The 19459-nt window shown below is 36.2% G+C and overlaps 5 protein-coding genes and 1 long non-coding RNA gene across 8 annotated transcripts; 5 read left to right on the top strand and 1 right to left on the bottom strand.

The window, feature by feature from the left end:
• The first annotated feature begins 20 nt into the window (after positions 1-20).
• ECR1 (E1 C-terminal related 1) lies at positions 21-4828 on the top strand. The gene is made up of 8 exons (XM_012214160.4): positions 21-283; positions 399-562; positions 1178-1380; positions 2625-2920; positions 3005-3061; positions 3303-3424; positions 3809-3926; positions 4331-4828. Exons 1-8 carry the CDS (start codon positions 182-184, stop codon positions 4616-4618), a joined length of 1350 nt encoding a protein of 449 aa, XP_012069550.1. The 5' UTR covers positions 21-181; the 3' UTR covers positions 4619-4828.
• Positions 4829-5546: 718 nt separating this feature from the next.
• LOC149495132 (uncharacterized) lies at positions 5547-6245 on the bottom strand. Its single transcript, XR_016321858.1, has 2 exons — positions 6114-6245; positions 5547-5926 (listed from the first exon to the last, which is right to left on the bottom strand). It is a non-coding gene; the product is annotated as an uncharacterized LOC149495132 (long non-coding RNA).
• A 163-nt stretch (positions 6246-6408) lies between these two features.
• LOC105631933 (uncharacterized) lies at positions 6409-7333 on the top strand. Its single transcript, XM_012214161.4, has 2 exons — positions 6409-6695; positions 6799-7333. The coding sequence occupies exons 1-2, from the start codon at positions 6573-6575 to the stop codon at positions 7030-7032; spliced, it is 357 nt and encodes a 118-aa protein (XP_012069551.1). The 5' UTR covers positions 6409-6572; the 3' UTR covers positions 7033-7333.
• A 3091-nt stretch (positions 7334-10424) lies between these two features.
• LOC105631934 (3-dehydrosphinganine reductase TSC10A) lies at positions 10425-13079 on the top strand. The gene is made up of 4 exons (XM_012214163.4): positions 10425-11116; positions 11271-11418; positions 11837-12128; positions 12781-13079. Exons 1-4 carry the CDS (start codon positions 10469-10471, stop codon positions 12785-12787), a joined length of 1095 nt encoding a protein of 364 aa, XP_012069553.1. The 5' UTR covers positions 10425-10468; the 3' UTR covers positions 12788-13079.
• Positions 13080-13219: 140 nt separating this feature from the next.
• Positions 13220-16828, top strand: LOC149495131 (somatic embryogenesis receptor kinase 1-like). Of its 3 annotated transcripts, none has more exons than XM_089723752.1 (5): positions 13220-13973; positions 14596-14689; positions 14770-15120; positions 15534-15925; positions 16286-16828. In XM_089723752.1, exons 2-5 carry the CDS (start codon positions 14641-14643, stop codon positions 16598-16600), a joined length of 1107 nt encoding a protein of 368 aa, XP_089579878.1. In that variant the 5' UTR covers positions 13220-13973; positions 14596-14640; the 3' UTR covers positions 16601-16828. The 3 variants fall into 3 exon arrangements, with proteins under 3 accessions (XP_089579878.1, XP_089579877.1, XP_089579876.1); XM_089723751.1 differs by having other exon boundaries at positions 13220-14201; XM_089723750.1 differs by having other exon boundaries at positions 13220-14393.
• Positions 16829-17459: 631 nt separating this feature from the next.
• LOC149495130 (somatic embryogenesis receptor kinase 1-like) lies at positions 17460-19352 on the top strand. Its single transcript, XM_089723748.1, has 4 exons — positions 17460-17718; positions 17797-18156; positions 18263-18657; positions 18750-19352. The coding sequence occupies exons 1-4, from the start codon at positions 17670-17672 to the stop codon at positions 19062-19064; spliced, it is 1119 nt and encodes a 372-aa protein (XP_089579874.1). The 5' UTR covers positions 17460-17669; the 3' UTR covers positions 19065-19352.
• The last annotated feature ends 107 nt before the right edge of the window (positions 19353-19459 follow it).

Here is a 19459-nt window from a genome sequence, read left to right as displayed (position 1 = left end):
TTAGACATTAATTTAAATAGAACTTTTTGGAGTTGATGCGTTGGTGAGAGTTTTACTGAATCTCAGAGGCGAAGCGTAAAATTCAAGCGAGAAGATACGCCATATTTTGGGTTTCTTTTCCCTTTCAGCTTTTGGGCTTTAGGCTTAATATCAATAGCAGGACAAGAAAGAGAGCGGGACAATGGCAAACTCGACGGTGCAGCCGAGCCGGTCGACAGACCTGGACAAGCTGCTTCTCAGACCCGGCAATCTCGTCGCCCCTACCTTCGAACCCGGTATCCAAGTGAGCAACTTTACTCACTCTATGTCACTCTTCGGCAATTTAACGAGCACTTGCGCTCAATATTGTCCTGTTATAATTTTAGGTTTTTCTTTCTTATTACGTTCTTTGGATGTAGTTGAGAGATGATCTTCAAGAGTATGCTCGAATATTGGTGGTAGGAGCTGGTGGGTTGGGCTGTGAGCTGCTAAAGGACTTGGCTTTATCGGGTTTTAAGAATTTGGAGGTCATCGACATGGACCGCATCGAAGTTTCTAATCTCAATCGCCAGTTCCTGTTCAGGTTCTTTTTTATTTCTGCACTTAGCTCTTATAATTTTTTTCACTTGCCTTTTCTATTGTGCCTCCTCAATTTGTTATCTTTCAGTTACTGTTGATTGGTGAATGGATATTAGAGTATGTTTGTCCTCATCCTTCCCTGTTTGATATATACTTTTGATTTGGTGTATGGAAATTGGAGTGTGTTTATGGTAGGTGGATCCTATCGTTATATAGAAGTTGGTTAACCAGTTGTTAATTTGATTTTGAACCTTGGAAATTCTTTAAGATACTTTGACAGTGTTATAATTCTAAACTGGTGATTATAAGGGTCTATAAACATTTTCAACACTTTTAAATGCGTTGATTTTGCAAATAACAAAGTTGATATCTTGTAAATATGGGAAACAAAAAAGTTGTATTTGCTGGACAATTTCCTCCATGTCTCTTGTCAAGGTGATATATGTGTTGCATTCATAGTTGAAATGGTGTAATTCGATTTTGACTACTTTTAGTTTGGTATCTCTCGTCATTTTATGTTTATCATAGCATCATTGAAGATTGAAAATTTTGCTCTGGCTTGTATGTGTTGCATCTGAAAATGCATTTGCATTGGCATTTATCAGTGTGCTTATTGCAGGCTTGAAGATGTTGGTAAGCCAAAGGCTGAAGTAGCAGCCAAGCGTGTGATGGAAAGGGTTAGTGGTGTGAATATTGTGCCACATTTTTGTCGGATCGAAGACAAAGAAATTGATTTTTATAGTGATTTTAGTATTATTGTGCTTGGTCTTGATTCCATTGAGGCCCGGAGCTATATAAATGCTGTAGCTTGTAGCTTTCTTGGTGCGTAATTTTAACCTATTTGTATTTATTAAATGCTTTTTCTCACTTTTATTTAATGTTTTGGTCGAAATTCAATTTGCATTTTCTTCTATTTTTAATATCACTTTGTGAAGCAATTTCTATCTGGCTTTTCTTTTGTACATATTGTCTATCCTGTTAGTGCATCAATTATTGGTGTATTATTGCATTGTATTTCCAAAATATTTATACTACCTCTTTTCTGTTAATTTTGACACTTTTTGACTTTTTTTCTTGTTTCATTTATATGAAACTTTCAAAAAATCAAGTCAGCACTATTTTAATGCAATTTGACCTTATCTAGATATCTCCAGTAAACTTTATCTCTCTTAATTACAGAAATTAATAAGAGAGTAATTTAGTCAATTACCTTGTTTTTTCTAGAATTGAGATTATTCAATTATTTTCTTAATTCTTGTGAAAAGTCAAAAAGTGTCAAAATTAAAGGAATGGAGGTAGTATAATATTATGAATGGATATAGAACCAGTAGCTGAATGTGCTCTATTGAGAAGTATATAATAACAATGTCAACTAAAATAAAGGCCACTTGTCATGTATATATGACATCGGGGAGACACTGATCAGCGTAACAAATATTTATATTGTTTGTGGAGTATTTATTGCTTCTCATATGCTCTATGGCATCGAGCATTTTCTGTTTTTGAGCCTTGAGCCTTAAGACACAAAGTTTATAAATAATGAATACACCATTTGTGCCTCTGACCTTATGATATAGAAAGGCATACCCATTTGTCTACGTTAAAGTAGACATCAGAATCATGTAAAACTCCTTTAAATGACTCGGTAATAAGCTTCGTTTCACCTTCTTTTACTATAGAATCACTAATTTTCTCCTGGTCCTCTATTTGTTTTGATACTAACTACTTTGGATAAGCCACCTTCTTTTACTATAGAATCACTAATTTTCTCCTGGTCCTCTATTTGTTTTGATACTAACTACTTTGGATAAGGCAGATGTGGCATACTGTAGCACTAATTTTCTCCATAATTTTATTTGGGATCTATTTCTGAAAGTTTTGCACCACTCTGTTTGGGAAGGTTCATTTGATTCAATTGATTTGATGCTCTTCTACAACATGGTACTTCTAACTTTTGCATGCAATATGTTCAAATTTAGAGGGACCTAATACTTTCCCATCTTATTTTGGTTTCCTTTACTCTTCTTGAGCTTATGTTTTGTGTATTATTGTTTTGGGAACTTAAGAGTATGATTCTGATGATAATCCACGGGAAGAAACAATGAAGCCCATGGTAGATGGTGGGACTGAAGGCTTCAAGGGCCATGCTAGAGTTATTATGCCAGGAGTCACGCCATGCTTTGAGTGTACCATCTGGCTTTTCCCCCCTCAAGTCAAGTTTCCTTTGTGCACTCTTGCAGAAACCCCTAGAACTCCTGCTCATTGTATTGAATATGCTCACTTAATAAAATGGGATGAGGTTCACAGTGGAAAGACTTTTGATCCAGATGACCCGGAACATATGAAGTGGGTTTATGGTGAGGTAAACTACTGGAATTACTAACTGATTTTCTTAATATTGATTTCACCTGGTTCCTTCAACTCATGTTCTATCTGTATCACCTAGGCTGTCAAGAGAGCTGAGCTTTTTGGCATTCAAGGAGTTACGTATTCCCTTACTCAGGTAAATTTAAATTTGAGTGAGAGAATTTTTCCAAATATATATAACTGCCCCAATATGTTCTGTTTCTTGTGTTCCTGAATTGGATACTTAAAAGACTTAAAAAGATATATGTTATCCTTTAGCATAAATTATCTAGTTTGATCCTGCTTCTGATTTCCTTTCTCATTGTTCTGTCGCTCTCTTCTTTTCCTTTTTCCTTCTCTGTGCTGGAACAAATGTATTGTTCTTTCTCTTTTTACAGGGTGTTGTGAAAAACATAATACCGGCTATTGCTTCCACCAATGCAATTATATCAGCTGCATGTGCGTTGGAAACCTTGAAGATTGCATCAGGATGCAGCAAAACTCTGTCCAATTATCTAACGTCAGTACAATTCCCCATTCTAATAAATTCTTCATTTTTGTGATCTGTTAACATAACATCCTCTTTAATCTCGCCTTGTATTAATGATCGATGCAGGATAATCTGAAAGGTAACTTTTAGATATTCCTTGTCCATTTTTTTAACTTCAGTGATAACCAACTCCTTGGGAATTACCTATAACCTCTTATACCATTAAATAGAGCAACAGAGATGTTGGTGAATCTGGCGGATTCATGAAAATGTCTGGAAAATAGCTTCTTAATTAAGTAATTAATTGGTCGTTTGATTTATCAAGACATTTTGCTTTTTTTTTTTTTTCTTTTTTTTTTTTTCAAGTAAAAGGCTATTTGGCAAAGTGCACTGAATGAGTTCAATCTTTTGTAGGTATAATGGCGTGGAAGGTCTCCACATTAAAGTGACTGAATTTGTGAAGGACAAGGATTGTCTTGTTTGTGGTCCGGGTGTTCTTATGGAGTTAGACACTTCAGTTACTTTGCAAAAGGTTAATTTCTGTTGCTTATGACCATTTTTTCCTTAGTTGGGCAATAATAGACAATAGGAGATGATGATCCTTTTGCCATTCATTTTTAGTTGGTCACTTGTTTGCCATGATGGCTCACAGTGCCGCTTGATCTCTTGCAATCTGAAAACATTTGAGCCAACAAGATATTGGCTGTTTGCTTTGGCCATGCTTGTGTCTTGGTTCGAAACATCAATAAGCCTAGTAGATTCCATATAATTGTTTAGTGTGGTTCCCTACTTCATGTTTCTCCATTTTGTCTAGAAAAAAGATATGTTGCACTTGATCTTATAATTTCCACTTCTGTTTCACTTTTATCAATTTCTGATTGTTTATTGGTTGCTGTGCTCAATTCATAATTATTTGCTTTGATTGTTTATGAACAGTTGATTGATATGCTTGAAGAGCATCCTAAGCTTTTGCTATCAAAAGCAAGCATCATACACCGAGGAAAGAATTTGTACATGCAAGCACCTCCAGTTCTAGAAGAGATGACTCGATCAAATCTAAGCCTACCGCTATTTGAACTTATGGGTAAAGTTTCAAAGGGCATTGTCCATGTGAATGGCATGACCAACCAGAATGGCAGTAAAACCTCTTGTCTGAGAAAATTACGAGTTGTCTTCAAGGGAATTGATGGGGTCACAGATATGGACATGGCTGGCGGAGCATAATTTTGCCTACAGCACTTGGATTTAACTTGCAGAAATTCTCCCAACTCTGGAAGATACTCCATGAAAGAGTTTCTTGACTGGAGTCAAAAGTTCTTGACAAATTGAAATCCGTTTTTATGTGTAACAATTCTCAAGATAGTCTTTAAGGAAACCCCTGTAGATGTGACATGATTACCAAAAGTTATTAACAAAGATTTAATTTTTTCGTTATTTTTCCAAAAAGATTACATTTTTATATACTTCTTTTAACAGGATTATATTTATATGGTGAACGGCCAAAATATTCCACTTCCCATAATAGCATTTCAGTTCAAACGGCTTTATCGTATGTATAGATTGGATCCTAAATAAATATTTCGTGTCCACTGACGAATTTCTTGCTCATCCATTGTCATATGACTGTCCTCTTGGTGTTTTGTTTCCTTTTAAATGTTTGTCGGTACCGGCTTTAAACATTATTAAAAAAACTTATTGACCTTTTTAGTTCGTCGGTGAAGGTTGAAGACAAGCTTACGTGTCGCTTATTTGATGATGGATTGCTTCTTCTAGCCACTTTCCTAGTCACTTAAACACTAACAGATAAGTGGCGGTTCATTATTTTATTCTGTAGCTTCAAAGATGATGCCGATGGGTCAACACAGCAGCAAGTAGTAGTAGTAGTAGTAGTAGTACCATTGACCACACTTAACCTCCAGCTTAGAATGTCAGATCAATTTTTCGAACCTTAAAGAGATTTTGGATACTTAACTGATTAATTAACATAGTCATAAGTATCCTTGTTCCACTTGCCGCCTGCAAATAATATCCCACTCCAAGCCTATAGGAAACTTATATATATATATATATATATATAATAATGTCTACTCAATTAATGCGATAATTAAAACCAAAATGTGAAAGCAGCTTCATGTGGAGGGGCCATCAAGAATTCAGGATCCATGATTTTGTTCATACATAAGGGCCACATGACAAACCGTGTGGACCAAAGACACTTGCATAATTCAGCCACTTTGCTCTCCAGGATGACTAACCACTAGGCCCTTCATGCAGTTATAGTATAAAGTCCATAAACCAATTCTATAAGTAGATGGTCAAACCAAACTTCAGTTTCTTTAAGTGAATATATGTCTTCACTGTCAGTGAAAAAAAATACCAATTCAACTCTATGTATGGACATTTTATACGTTCTTTACACAGGGAATCACCAACTGTAGTTAATGCTGTACATGACCTTTCAGAATCTTGTAGAGCTGCTGAGCTGGACCAGAAGGTCTCAGTTCTTTTATGGCTATTGAGCCCACTTGAAATCTGCAAGAAAAAGTTAATCAAGACATGGAGAACTCTGCTCTAGCAAACTTGTTTGACTGGCTAGTTTCTTAACCATGATTAATTTCTAGTATATCAATTAGACAATATATTGGATAAGGAGTGTTTCGGTTTAGAAAAGAAATAATATATTTGCCGCGGTGGATTGACTAAGAATTTAGAACCATACCTTCTCTCTTACGAGAGGAATGTGAGTGTGTGTGGGAGAGATAGAGACACAACTTCCATCAATTTACAGCCAAGAATGCTAAAGATTGAGTCTATCTTGGATTAGATATCTTGGTGTGGGCTGTTGCTTGCTGTTCCTCATCTCTTTTCCCCAACTGGATAATATCATAAACACACTTAGATGATTCTTGTGGGGCTTTGGCCAGATTGTCCAACTGCCACTATGACCCCACCACCCCACATGCTCGCACCTCATTTTGCTTTTACTCCCTTCCCTTTCTCTGTTTATATAAACCCTATTTATCCTCACTTCACTGGAGAAAAGAGAAAAAAAAGGAGACTTCCAAATATTACATCTCACCTTATTGATATTCTTTCTGCTTATTAATTGACATACTTTTAGTAGCGTAAGAGAGAAAAAAAAACTTGGTGCAGTAGTCTCTACTCGGAGTTAGTTTCTATGGAAGTAGCAATGGAATTTGAAGATGATTTGCTCTTTGCAGACCTAAGCAAACAAATTTCTCTTCTCATCATGGACGATGATGAAGACCCAGTTGCCAATTATCCTTCAGTTTCTTTCCAGGTTAATAACTTTTAATACCTCTCATTTGTTCATAAAAGAACAGAACTTTCTTGTTTTTTCTTTAAGAACTGAAGTGGGATTAACTGTATAACTAATCTTGTAGGATTTCTCAAGAGGGAATTGTCCAGCAGCAGCATCATCATTTGTATGTGAGCAAAGAAGAGAAAGCAAAGGAACAGGTGTTTTCATTCCAAGATCATCACAGCCAAGAAGGAAAGACAGGCAAGGAAGACATTCTTCTTTCAACTCATCAAAGTCTAACAGGCTGCACCAAGATAATACAAGGATGGTTTCTCAAGTTTCTTACAGCAATTCTTTATATCCCAAGAAAGGCTAGTTAATAGTTAAGTTAAGGCTATATAAAGTATTCAATAAGTTCTACTAATCTTTTTGCCACTAAGGTTTTGAGGGCAAAGGATATGGAGTTGAAATCTAAATGATCCATATGTTGAACATGTACAGGAAAAAAGCTGTTTTAACTAATTACTCTGCTCCTAGTAGGCATTTTTAGCGAGGTTGATCAAAGGATACTACCGGCCTCTACAATAATGGAATTGTATGGTTGTTGTCAAGTGTTGTATAGGGATAAGGTTGTGTTGCTAAAACTAATTAATGTGATTGATTATTGTCATTTATTATGTCGCAAATGTCTTAATTTTCTGTTCATGTACATTAATTAATAATTACTAGCACATTTGGCAAAAAAAATCAATGTTTTCAGTACTGAACTTTCTTGTATATGTTTAAGGAAAAACCAAATAAAATCTCTTCTATTCTAAGTTTAATCTAAGAAGGAAAAGTATATATACTCTTTGACAACCTGAATTTAAGTGTGATTTACCCACAATTTATTATAATAATGATATTGGTTAATTAAGTACTTGCGAGAAATTATTTAGTATATTTGTTTTAAGGATAAAATAATATATTCTCACCCATTAAGTTAATCTCATATGAATTCATGAAAAATGAATTCTACATAATTATGAGAAAAGCTGCACATATACGTACCGGAATTAGTTAATAATCTTGCAGTAATTGCATAATCAAGACATACAAATTAATTGAATTGACATTAAGAAAAATGAAAAAAAAGTCTACTAATTACTAGAGAAGAAATGACAAATTCTCCTATAATTTGGTATATTAGCTAGGAGAAATTATTAGATATTTGGAGGAGGAACAGTCGAAAGAAATAAAGAGATACAGAAAACTGAAGTGACAGAGAGGCAACCCGTGCTAGTTGCATGCCATTCTCAAAAGACAACTAAGGTATCAAAACGTGATCTTGCTTGTTTGCTATTGGATTCTATAGATGCCATATTGGAACTTGACTGTATAACCGGTGGAAGAATTCATGAACTTTCAAATCATGACATGTTAAATCAAATCCTTTATGATTAACCTATGAATTAATCATGGTTGGCGTTGGTCACAGTAAACCCATTAGTGGAATAAGAAATTTCTCCCCTTTCACATCAATGCAAGAATTTTCTTCTCTCTTTATATGATTTTTCTTCTTTCTACATGTAGCAAATAAGGAAAACTTGGTCAGCCATTTCAGACACCTGTGTCTAGAGAATTGTAATAACTAAGATTCATGTTGTATAAATTCCCTTCTCACGGTATACATTAATTTAACTGTAGCTTCAAGTCTTCAACTTCCTGTCATCTTCAAGTCTTTTTCCGTTGTTTAATGTTTTACATTCTCTTTGGGGTGTCTTTTTTTTTCATTTCCGCTCCCAAAATTTAGCTTTCACTTATATTTTCCCAATCTAGCAACTTTCAAATCACATGACTTCTGCTTTCTTGATAGCCACAGCTCTCCCTATCATGTGCAGAACGAAAAAACAAAAGAGAATATTTTTTAAAAAATTTTTTGTGATTAGATGGGATGGATAGCTAACTGTTGCCTACTTTTGTTTTGTTTAAACATGGTTATGGAATATTTGCTTCGATTTCTTTTAAATAAAGATAAAGTATTTATATAAAAAAAAACATAAGTGGATTGAAATCTAGTACTTGCCCACTTGCAATAACACTAGTTAAAACATTCGGTGAATTATTAAACCATAATTAATGGATCTTCTTCTGGACCTGGTTCTCAATCCCATAACTGAAGAGATTGCTTCAAAAAGAGATGACCTTTGTATATGGGCACATGTGCACCAGCTCAGATTGAAAATATTTACGAAATGGACGAATTATTATTATTATTATTATTATTATTAATTGTTCAAATTCAAGATAAAAGCTAAATGTGAAATGACAGCTAGCCCTGGCCTTCCTATCAGCTATCACCATGTCCATGTCTAATCACATTATGGGGATTGGGGAGAGAAGTGAAACCACCACTGCCCAGTACTAATGTACTATTGCCATTTCTTTGATCTTTTTCTTTTTCAATTTTGAGTGGAAAGAATATCTGTAAAGACAGACAAGAGACAATGTGTATGTCACTTGTAATAATTTCTATAGATTCTAATCCTTCAAACATGACTCGGTAATTATGCAATTGAGTGCAAACTTAACGGAGGAGCAAATTCGACGTGAAAGCTGAGTTGGTTGCTAGGACGGTAGGACGGTGGGCCGGTGAGCCTGTCATGGCCTAGCCCGACAGTCAGAGTTCAGTGGTTTGGGCCGCTACTTTACTATGGGTTAAGGTGGTTGTGGAGTCTAATCTTGCAAATATGCCGGCGTTTTTCCCGAGGTTAGGAGACATTAAATTCAAAAACATAATGAGTGAAATTCATGCATGCTTATCAACTGAAAGATTTACAACTATGCAGTTCATTAAATATTAAATTGAAAAAACGAAAAATTGCAATATACATTTATGAACAAGAAAATTGCTTGACATTGAAAGAAGACAATAATTTGCAATTAAGATTGGTTTGCTTGGTTGAGCTTGATTTGATGTTGTTGATTTGGGACCTTTTAAGTTGCAAATCTCATACACACCTGACCTGTGCATTATCTTTCATTCCAACAATATCTTTTTCATTAACAGTTGGGATGGTTAGCCCATATCAGAGTAATCAGCAGTCTGAGAAAATTTCCCCTCTCACTTATGTAATTCACAGCCCTTATAATTATAAATAATACTAATACTAACAACTTCATCAAAGAAGTAGATTACCATTTATTTTTCTCTACACTTCAGACTTCAAAGTATATTTAAAATAAAAATATTGAGTCTAGATCATATTCATGAGCATATCTATTGACCAAATTAATTAAAATAGATATTTTTTTAAAAATTATTCATACTTTAATAGTCAGAACCATAATTATTTTAATAAAATTATTATTTTTATTGATTTGATCTATAGCTGACACATTAAAAATAAATAAATAAAATAAAAATTACTATTTTTAGTGATTGAGGCAGCGTTACTTTTGGGCGTTCTATGGCCTCTTCCGGTTCTTCTTAAGCTTCAGAGTTCCCTTTAATCTACCAAAAAAAAAAAAAGTCATTTATTTCAATTAAAAATTCCATTTTGGCTTCAAAATCATTGACAAAATAGGCAAAAAAACATTTCGTTGAACACATGGGTTTTCCGTCCAAAAAGAAAAATTTTACGTTCAACAGGGAAACATTTCGTTGTAGGGACCGCCCATTAAGTGGACCCCAATGGCGGAGACGGCAAGATCTAATCCTATACGTTAGTTCCCTGAAAGAAGAAAATCTAAATCCACAGTGACAATTAGATCATCCAAAAAGAGGATCTTCCATTCTAAGGACCGTCCATTAAGTGGACCCATGGGCGGAGATGTCAAGATCTAATCCTATACGTTGGTTCCAGAAAGAAGAATGTCTAGTGGATCCACAATTCCACACACATAGCATCGCCATCGTCTATTTTCGCTACCTTTCTGAAGCGCCATCAATGGCGGATCTCAACCTCTTGCTTCTCCTTCTCCTTGTCATCCCTATCTCTCTTCTTGCTCTGCTAATTTTAATCGTCAGGCCCCGCCCCGTCAAGATCCCAATAAAAAATCGCCATGTTTTCATCACCGGTGGGTCCAGCGGTATCGGATTGGCCTTGGCAATCCGGGCCGCATCAGAAGGGGCCAGAGTCTCCATTCTGGCCCGTTCTCTCGACAAGCTCGAGGAAGCAAAGCACTTTATCCGTCTATCTACTGGTGTGGACGTGGCAATTTTTGCGGCGGATGTGAGAGATTTTGATTCTGTAACAAAAGCTGTGGTTGAGGCAGGCCCCATCGATGTGTTGGTGGTGAATCAAGGGGTGTTTTTACCTCAGGAACTGGAGAAGCAGGAATTGGATGAGGTCAGGTTCATGATAGACGTGAATTTGATGGGGAGTTTTAATATGATTAAAGCTGCTTTGCCTGGAATGAAGATTAGGGATGAACGCAGGCCCGCCTCGATTGCTCTCATGTCATCTCAGGCCGGTCAGGTATGTATATGTGTAATGCAATTTTTAGTGAAATTTATGACAAGCAACTATACAGATGTGCATTGAAGATCGGGATTTGATTACTTTATGTTGTTTGTTGAGATTTGATGAAGCGATCCAAGTCTTCTTAATGATGGTGTGGGATGATGTTTAGGTGGGTATTTATGGCTACACTGCTTACTCAGCTAGTAAGTTTGGGCTCCGGGGTTTAGCAGAAGCTTTACAACAGGAGGTCATCGCAGATAACATACATGTCTCCCTTATATTCCCTCCGGACACTGATACTCCTGCCCTTGCTGAGGGTAAGAAATTTGTCTCATTTCCATTATGATTGCGAAATCTGAAGTTGTAGAAGATTGGCAGCTTTTTCTTAGTTAGGATTAAGTTAGACCATCATTTGTCAGTCGTAATTAGTTGGGTTGAGTTTCTTGGGTTTGAATAGTAGGAGTTCTATTTATAAGATATTATCCTGAAGGCTGGAATAACGGATGTCATTGAAGTCCATTTGAATTTTCACATGTTACTTGAGTCTGAAAGTTGATATCTTGTAAGTGGAGATGATTTTGGCTATGCTGATGGGTCTGTCCCATGACACTCAATTGTTATGTCCGATAACTGAATGGTATTCTTATGTAAATGCAAGTTTCAATGAATAGCTATGCTATGGGTCAAGTGGTTCTTTGAACTAAAAAAAAAAAAAAAAAACAATTTTAATTGCAGAAAATAAAAGGCGGCCACAACTCACAAGTATCATTGCAGCCTCTTCTGGTGCAATGAAAGCAGATGAAGTTGCCAAAAAAGCTTTAGATGGCATCAAATCTGGTAGTTTTGTCGTCCCTTGCAACTTTGAGGGAGCCTTGTTGAGCATAGCAACTGCTGGTTTATCCCCTCAGAGATCATTCTTAATGGCATTTATCGAGGTGGTTGCTGCCAGTATGATACGACTTTTAGCCCTTTGCTTCCAGTGGAATTGGTATGGAAGTATAGAGAAGTGGCATGCACAAAAGAAACAGTGAGTATTCGATATTCCCCCTGTGTAAATTATTATTTTCTTAGAATAGAGAAGTTGCTTGGACTTGGTCATTTCTTCATATGTAGCAAATTAGTGGTGTAAGGCAGCTTAACCTTAAGTCTTAACTGTGCGTAAAACAGGATTAGAAAGGACAAATAGAAATATTAGTAATACTAATACTTAGTGATTACTATATTTTCTATACCTTTGACATTCAGAAAATCTTTGTTTGAAAATTCTGGAAAACACCAGGATTTAAACAACAACAGCAGCTAAGCCTTAGTTCCAAACTAGTTGGAGAACACCAGGATTTAGATTGCATTAAATTTTTTGTTATAAGTTTGCTTTAGCGTTTTGTTTAATTGAATTCTGTTATATCTCCAATATCCTTACTAATTTTCTTCCTTTCCATGATGCATGTCATAGGAGAGTTCAGATGTAGAATTGATAACTTAAGAATTCCATTTTCACTTGAAAGTATTAATAGCTTGTTTGCAAGGACAAATCATCAGTTTTTGCTTCTGAAATCTCAAGTCTTTACCTTTAATCTGCACATTGTTAACATCTTCTGCTTTGCTGAATTTCATGCATGATTACACTTTTTTTTTCTTTGAGCTGAAATGCTGAATTACATGTGTTTCCTTTATTGTAGGAAGTAGGAACCTGAAGTTGTTGGTGCTTGCTGAGCAATTTTTTTTCCTGTGGCGGAAGATGTCATACATGGCAAGGATTCACAATTATATAGTTTTGGGCTACACAACATCTCAGTCTTGGATTTCGAGATTGAAGTGCTTATCGCTGTCATTGTTTGCTCTTAAACTATTGGCACGCAGCCATGCAGTCCAAAGCCGTTGCAGGTTGTTGTATGGATGGTTTGTTTTATTTCCATTTCATAAAGATGTTAGAGCAGTGACACTTTAAAACTGAAATATAGTCTCTAAGAATTCTCTACCTAGCACAGATAACTACCTAATTCTTAAGCTAATTCATAATTCAGTACTTTGCTGCCATCTTTGGTTCTACTTTACAAGAGAGCAAAATATCAAAAACACAAGTTTAGTGTCAAAGGACGGCCTAAATGTCACTGCTCTAACACTCCTCGGCACTTGGGCTGCGAACAGAAGAAGTAAAGTTTTAGTTTGAATAAATACACTCTTTGGTGAAATGAAATTAGGCTGCCATCTTTCCTTCCTAGAAAGGACATCAAGAATGAAAACGAGAGACTTTACCCACTCCTGTTAAAAGAAACTAACTAACGCTTGAATGTTTTAATCAAGCTAGCGTAGTATAGAGTTTTTGAATTATGCTCTGTCACTGTAGTTAACAAGTTAAATGAATGAAAGCATGAATTTTACTTGTACCAGTTCTAAACCATGAAGCCATGTAAAATTTGTGAGGGAAATTTTTGGTTGATCCAGAAGTGTAATATGGCCTTCTAAAATCTGATGCGTGCCCAATGCTTGCGAGGAAAATGCACAATTTGATAAAAGGCACAATTGGGCAATTGCTGCTCATTTGAAAAAGAAAATTCTTTTCACGAAGCCTTGAGAAAGGCTGAAAAAATTTGTTTTGCTCAGGGAAATCAATTAATGAAACAATTTCGTTTTACGCCTGGCATGAGTCCTGTAAATATCTCCTGCGCCCGGAAGAGTGTTTTGCATTGAAAGCCGTGGCGTTTGTTATTGCCGTTATCAACGTTGCACAGAATGATCGATCGGCCGTTAATAGCCACCATTGCATTTGCAATCGCACCACATAGACCAGAGCCTATCTTGCAAATCTTCACGAAGTCGATCACTTCCTCCAATACCTTGTTGCGATGCCCCTTAATCTTTTTCGTCGCAGGTAATCCAATTAATCGCTTATAGCACTGGCGTTTGGAAGCAATTTATTGGAAGCGTGGCTGTGATTTGCTGAAATATGAGGATCATTTACAATTATTATGGTCTGAAGTTGCCTGTGATTTCTTTATTCTAGAAACCTACTTGATTGACGGATGAATGTTTTTGTTTTGGAGTTGGGAACAAACGTGACTCCTCCAAATTCTATAGAGCTCTCTACAAAACTAATAAGGTCACTTTCATTTCACTTTCCCTTTCTACTTAATCTTGACAACGAAATTAAATTGATCTTCAGAGTTGCATCCTTATGTGTTGACTCTGCATCTAATCGATCGGTTTACGCGAAACCTCCGGAGACTTTTAGGTCAACCAGATAGCAAAGAGGATGAATTTGATTGCTAATAGCAAAGAGTTTTCGAAACTTGTAATACCGCTTGTCTCTATATGTTATTCTCATCTTTTGTGACTTTTAAGACATTTATTTTACTCCATTGAAGCTAAGATCGGTGTGGCACAAGTTTAGTATTTGATTGAGGGAATGATAATTGTATGCTAGTGGTATTGAATTTTATTCTCTTAATTTTGAGTACAATGGAGTAATTTTTCTTTGGGTTAAACTTCAACAGTTGGAATACTGTTTTCTGATTCATCTTGGATAAAAGGCCTCTGAGATGATTTTTGCATGTTGCTGCCCCAGGAATTTTAAAAAAATGTCCCTTGGTTAGTATTTTTAACTTGAAATTGATTGGATTTTAAAGCGTTTTGTGGATCTTTTATAACTTGTTTATATCTCCTTGCAGTTGAAGAGGACGCAAAAATTCACCTTCGTCCGCTTAAGAGGTTTTCTTTTCAGGAATTACAAGTGGCGACAGAGGATTTTAGCAATGAAAACATTCTAGGCAGCGGTGGATTTGGACCATTTGGTAAAGTTTACAAAGGAATTCTGGAAGATGGATCCTTGGTGGCTATAAAAAGACTGAAAAGCGAGCATACTCCTGGTGGGGAACTTCAGTTCCAGAAAGTAATGGCAATGATCAGTACTGCTACGCACCAGAATCTCCTTAAGTTAGATGGGATTTGTATGACACCAACTGAACGACTGCTAATTTATCCCTACATGGCTAATGGGAGCGTTGCTTCATGCTTAAGAGGTAAGCTTTGTGTTGTCAAGCCCTATGATGTGGTTTACAGGAGGTTCATCCTTGTTCTTATCTGTATGTGGTGATAGTGACCACGTCTAAAATGTAGGAGAAGTTATTTTTCCACAGAACCATTTCTTGATCTTTGATGAATGGACAAGGCATGAGAAAAATTGAGAAATTATCGAGTATTTTTAAAAAACTCAAGATTGCAGATTGTCTCAAAGTTTGTCAACATAGATAGAAGGAAGGACAATCCCTCTACAATAACTCACCTCAAACCTCATCCTCTATTTCAAACCCATAACTAGATCCCATGCTAGGGACCGAAACACTTTGGTATCATTTTTTGACATATAATTTGATTATTTGTTGCAGTTATAAAGAAAAAAAAAGTTGTCACTTTATGAAATGCATTGCTGCAGATCGAACATCACAACCTTCACTTGATTGGCCAATCCGGAAAAGAATTGCTTTGGTGTCTGCAAAGGGTCTGTGTCATTTGCATGAACATTGTAATCCAAAAATTATTCATTGCGATGTGAAAGCTGCAAACATTTTCTTGGATGAGAATTTAAAGGCTTTTGTTGGGGACTTTGCATTAGCTAAACTGATGGACTACAAGGATACTCATATTACTACTGTTGTGCATGGCACAATTGGGCATATAGCTCCAGAGTACCTCTCTAATGGAAGATGCTCAGAAAAAATTGATGTTTATGGTTATGGGATTATGCTTCTAGAGCTAATTACTGGACAAAAGGCCTTTGACATTTCTCGAATTTCAAATGATGATAGTGTTATGCTGCTTGATTGGGTATGTATACTGTACTACTACTTTGCAATCTATTGCAATTTGATTCTATCAGCAAAAACCTCCTTGCTCTATATTTCCTTTTTTCTGCCTTTTTTTTGAATCATGTGAAACGTAGTTTCTATCATCTTAATGCGTTTAGCCAGGATGTAATCTTCTTGCTGAAATCGAAGTTTGCATTGAGATTGTGCACTAACCATATAAATATAAAATAACATATGATTATTGCTATTCTCGGATGTGAAGCTCATGCAGATGACTTTATTTTGCAAATTAAAATTTTCCGTCTCCATGGTTCTTTATTTGTCTGGAAATACAACCTGCACCTTTATATGCATTTGATATATAAGAGAATCATCGCAGGTAAAAGAAATTGTGAAGGAGAATAAGTTAGAGATGCTGATTGATCCTGATCTACAGAATAATTATGTAGAAGCTGAGATGGAGCAGCTGATCCAGATTGCACTATTCTGCACACAAGGCTTGCCTGACTACCGACCAAAGATGTCAGAAGTTGTGAGAATGGTTGAAAGTATTGGCTTGGAGGAGAGGTGGGACGAATGGCAAAAGATGGAAATTCCTGCCCAGGCATTAGGAGCAGTCCTTAATCCAATTTCTCCTAGGATTCTTGATTCTACACAGAATTTAAATGCAGTTGAGTTATCTGGTCCAAGATGACTCCCCATTTTTTTCTTATCTTCAATTGTACTGCCCCTTCTGCGGATCAGGAACTGGCCAATTTACTTCATATAATTTTTTTATCTAATATCTTTTTTATTTTAACAAGCATGTACTTTTGTGAAAATTTGATATAGGATTATAGAGATCATGGCAGAAAAGTTGTTCTTAAAATTAAAATTATTGTACTCAGTGTGATCTAATTTATATTTTTCTCTATTTAAGCTACTCGGTAATTTTTTTATTGGTTTTATTTGACATCTTAATCTTCATGATTTTGAGAAGCTTATTTCTTCAAGAACATTATGAATATCCTTTTCAAATTGCTGAATTTGATTTTAACTTGGACTGCAGCAACTTTTTTGATGCAAATATCACTTTTCTATATATATTTTTTTTCTCCTGGGTGACCTACCAAACCAGAAATTGATGATGCTTAATGGTCACCTACCAAACAAATGGTGAAATTTTGTTTATTTTCAGATTTTGTTACTTCACTTTTCACGTCATATGGACACAATTTTTATGTCTTATAGAAAGAGAAAAAGAGTAACCTGTTTAGAAATTTGGGGGAAACGAAGAAAAAAATCTCTGACAGGGGAACAGCACATATTTTGACTGTAGATGCAATTGACCGAGGTGAGAATGCAACAGTCAGAAAAGATGATGAGAAAAATTCATTAGGAAGAAGCAAGGATGGTACCTTGTATTTAATGCATAAATCCTATAAGTCAAAGTCTACTTCTAGTCTTTATACTCCCTTCATTCACGTTTGAAGGTTTCTTGCTTCATGGTTTTACATTGACTTTAATGCTAAACAATAAGCTATAAATACCTGGACCATAGACTTTCAGTCAACCGTGAATACGAATTCTATTTATACTTGGAAAATCAGATTTCTAAACTGACATTGGAGTTGGTGGATGTCATACAAAGTAACCGTGACTTTAATGCTCGTGATTCTGTTTTTAACTCTCTATTCATTTCTTGAAGTTTTATAATTCCTCCGTTGCCATAGAAAATTTGCCGTGTTGTTTCTGGTGCACCAGTCCTATTTGCAGCCTCTGCAATGGCTTTTTCCTGTTGGTGGTGTAGGGAAGTGCGAATGCTATCATTTGGTTAGTCTCTAACTGAAACTTGAGTGGTTTCGAACATATTTGATGGTTGATTATCACATGTTCTATTTTCTTGCACAGCTGAAGAGAATCGAAAAGTTCATCCGGATCCTAATCCTGATGTAAGCCAACTAAGAATGTTTTCCCTAGAGGAATTGCAACTTGCAACAAATTATTTCAGCGATGAAAATATTCTGGGAAGAGGTGGATTTAGTAAGGTTTACAAGGGGCAATTAGAAGATGGTTCCCTGGTTGCTGTAAAAAAACTGGAAAACGAGCCAACACTTGGTGGGCAACTTCAGTTTCAAACAACAACAGAGATCATCAACATGGCTGTGCATCGGAATGTCCTTGGATTATGTGGTTTTTGTATGACACCTTCTGAACAGCTACTTGTCTATCCCTACATGGCTAACGGAAGTGTTGCCTCACACTTAAGAGGTAATTCTGGCATCTCATCTTTTCGGTGATTTTCTTGCAGCAATTCTGCTTTTATAAAGATTATGCTCATGTCTTATTTTGATATTCTATTGGTGCATTCTTGTAGAGCGACCTTTATCACAACCTGCACTTGACTGGCCTACTAGAAAGCGAATTGCTATTGGGGCTGCAAGGGGTCTTTGTTATTTGCATGATCACTGTAATCCAAAGATTATTCACCGCGATGTTAAAGCTGCAAATATTCTGTTGGATGAGGAGTTTGAAGCTGTTGTTGGGGACTTTGGGCTAGCTAAATTGATGGACTACAATGACACTCATGTCACCACTAATGTTTGTGGTACAGCAGGGCATATAGCTCCAGAATACCTCTATACTGGTATATGTTCAGAGAAAACTGATGTCTATGGATATGGAGTTATGCTTCTAGAGCTAATTTCTGGACAGAGGGCTGTCGACCTTTCTTGGATTGCTGCCGAAGATGATCTTTTGCTCCTTGATTGGGTACGCATAAAGCCTCTTGCTTGTTTTTTTTTGCTCCCCATTGTTTCTGTTGAACATTTGTCCTGAAGCATGATGTAATTGACTATTCACAGGTAAAACTTCTCCTGAAAGAGAGGAGATTACAAGTGCTGGCTGATCCTGATCTTCGCAGCAATTATGTACAAGATGAAATGGAGCAGTTAATCAAGGTGGCATTGCTTTGCACACAAGGTTCCCCATTGTACCGGCCTAAGATGTCTGAAGTGATGAGAATGCTTGGAGGTTATGGCTTGGCAGAGAGGTGGTATGAATTGCAGGAGATAGACACTTCTGAGCAGGATTTTAGACTGGCCTTTCCACCTATTTCTTATTACCTGATCGACTCCACGGAGAATCTACATGCAATTGAGTTATCCGGTCCCAGATGATTCTTCTCTTTTTGCCAATATTTACAACTTGCTACCTTCTTGTTCCATCAAACTAGCTACACCAAGTATGAACAATGGCATGCACAAGAAGAGCAGAGCACACATATATATATATTTTTTTTCTTATGAATAATACTGCTTGGATAATGGCTATATATGCAACGACATCCATTAGGAGAACTGGAAATTAGGAAGTATCAGAATTCTCGAATTTTCAGGGATTTTTGTTTTCTGACTAGAAACTGAAGCTATTTGTTGAAGGCAAATTATGGAGGCATTTGATCTTAAGAGCGTCTATTTCATAATGTTTGAATTGTATAAATGTGTAATTATCATTCTACTTGTGCTTAGTGAGAAGGTAAACGCTGAAAGTCAAAAACTGGAAAGTCGAGAAT

This window comes from Jatropha curcas, chromosome 7 (genome assembly GCF_041381405.1).
Source record: "Jatropha curcas cultivar XTBG-Jc1 chromosome 7, XTBG_Jcur_1.0, whole genome shotgun sequence".
NCBI lineage: Eukaryota > Viridiplantae > Streptophyta > Magnoliopsida > Malpighiales > Euphorbiaceae > Jatropha > Jatropha curcas.
This window is presented reverse-complemented; position numbering and strand designations above follow the sequence as displayed.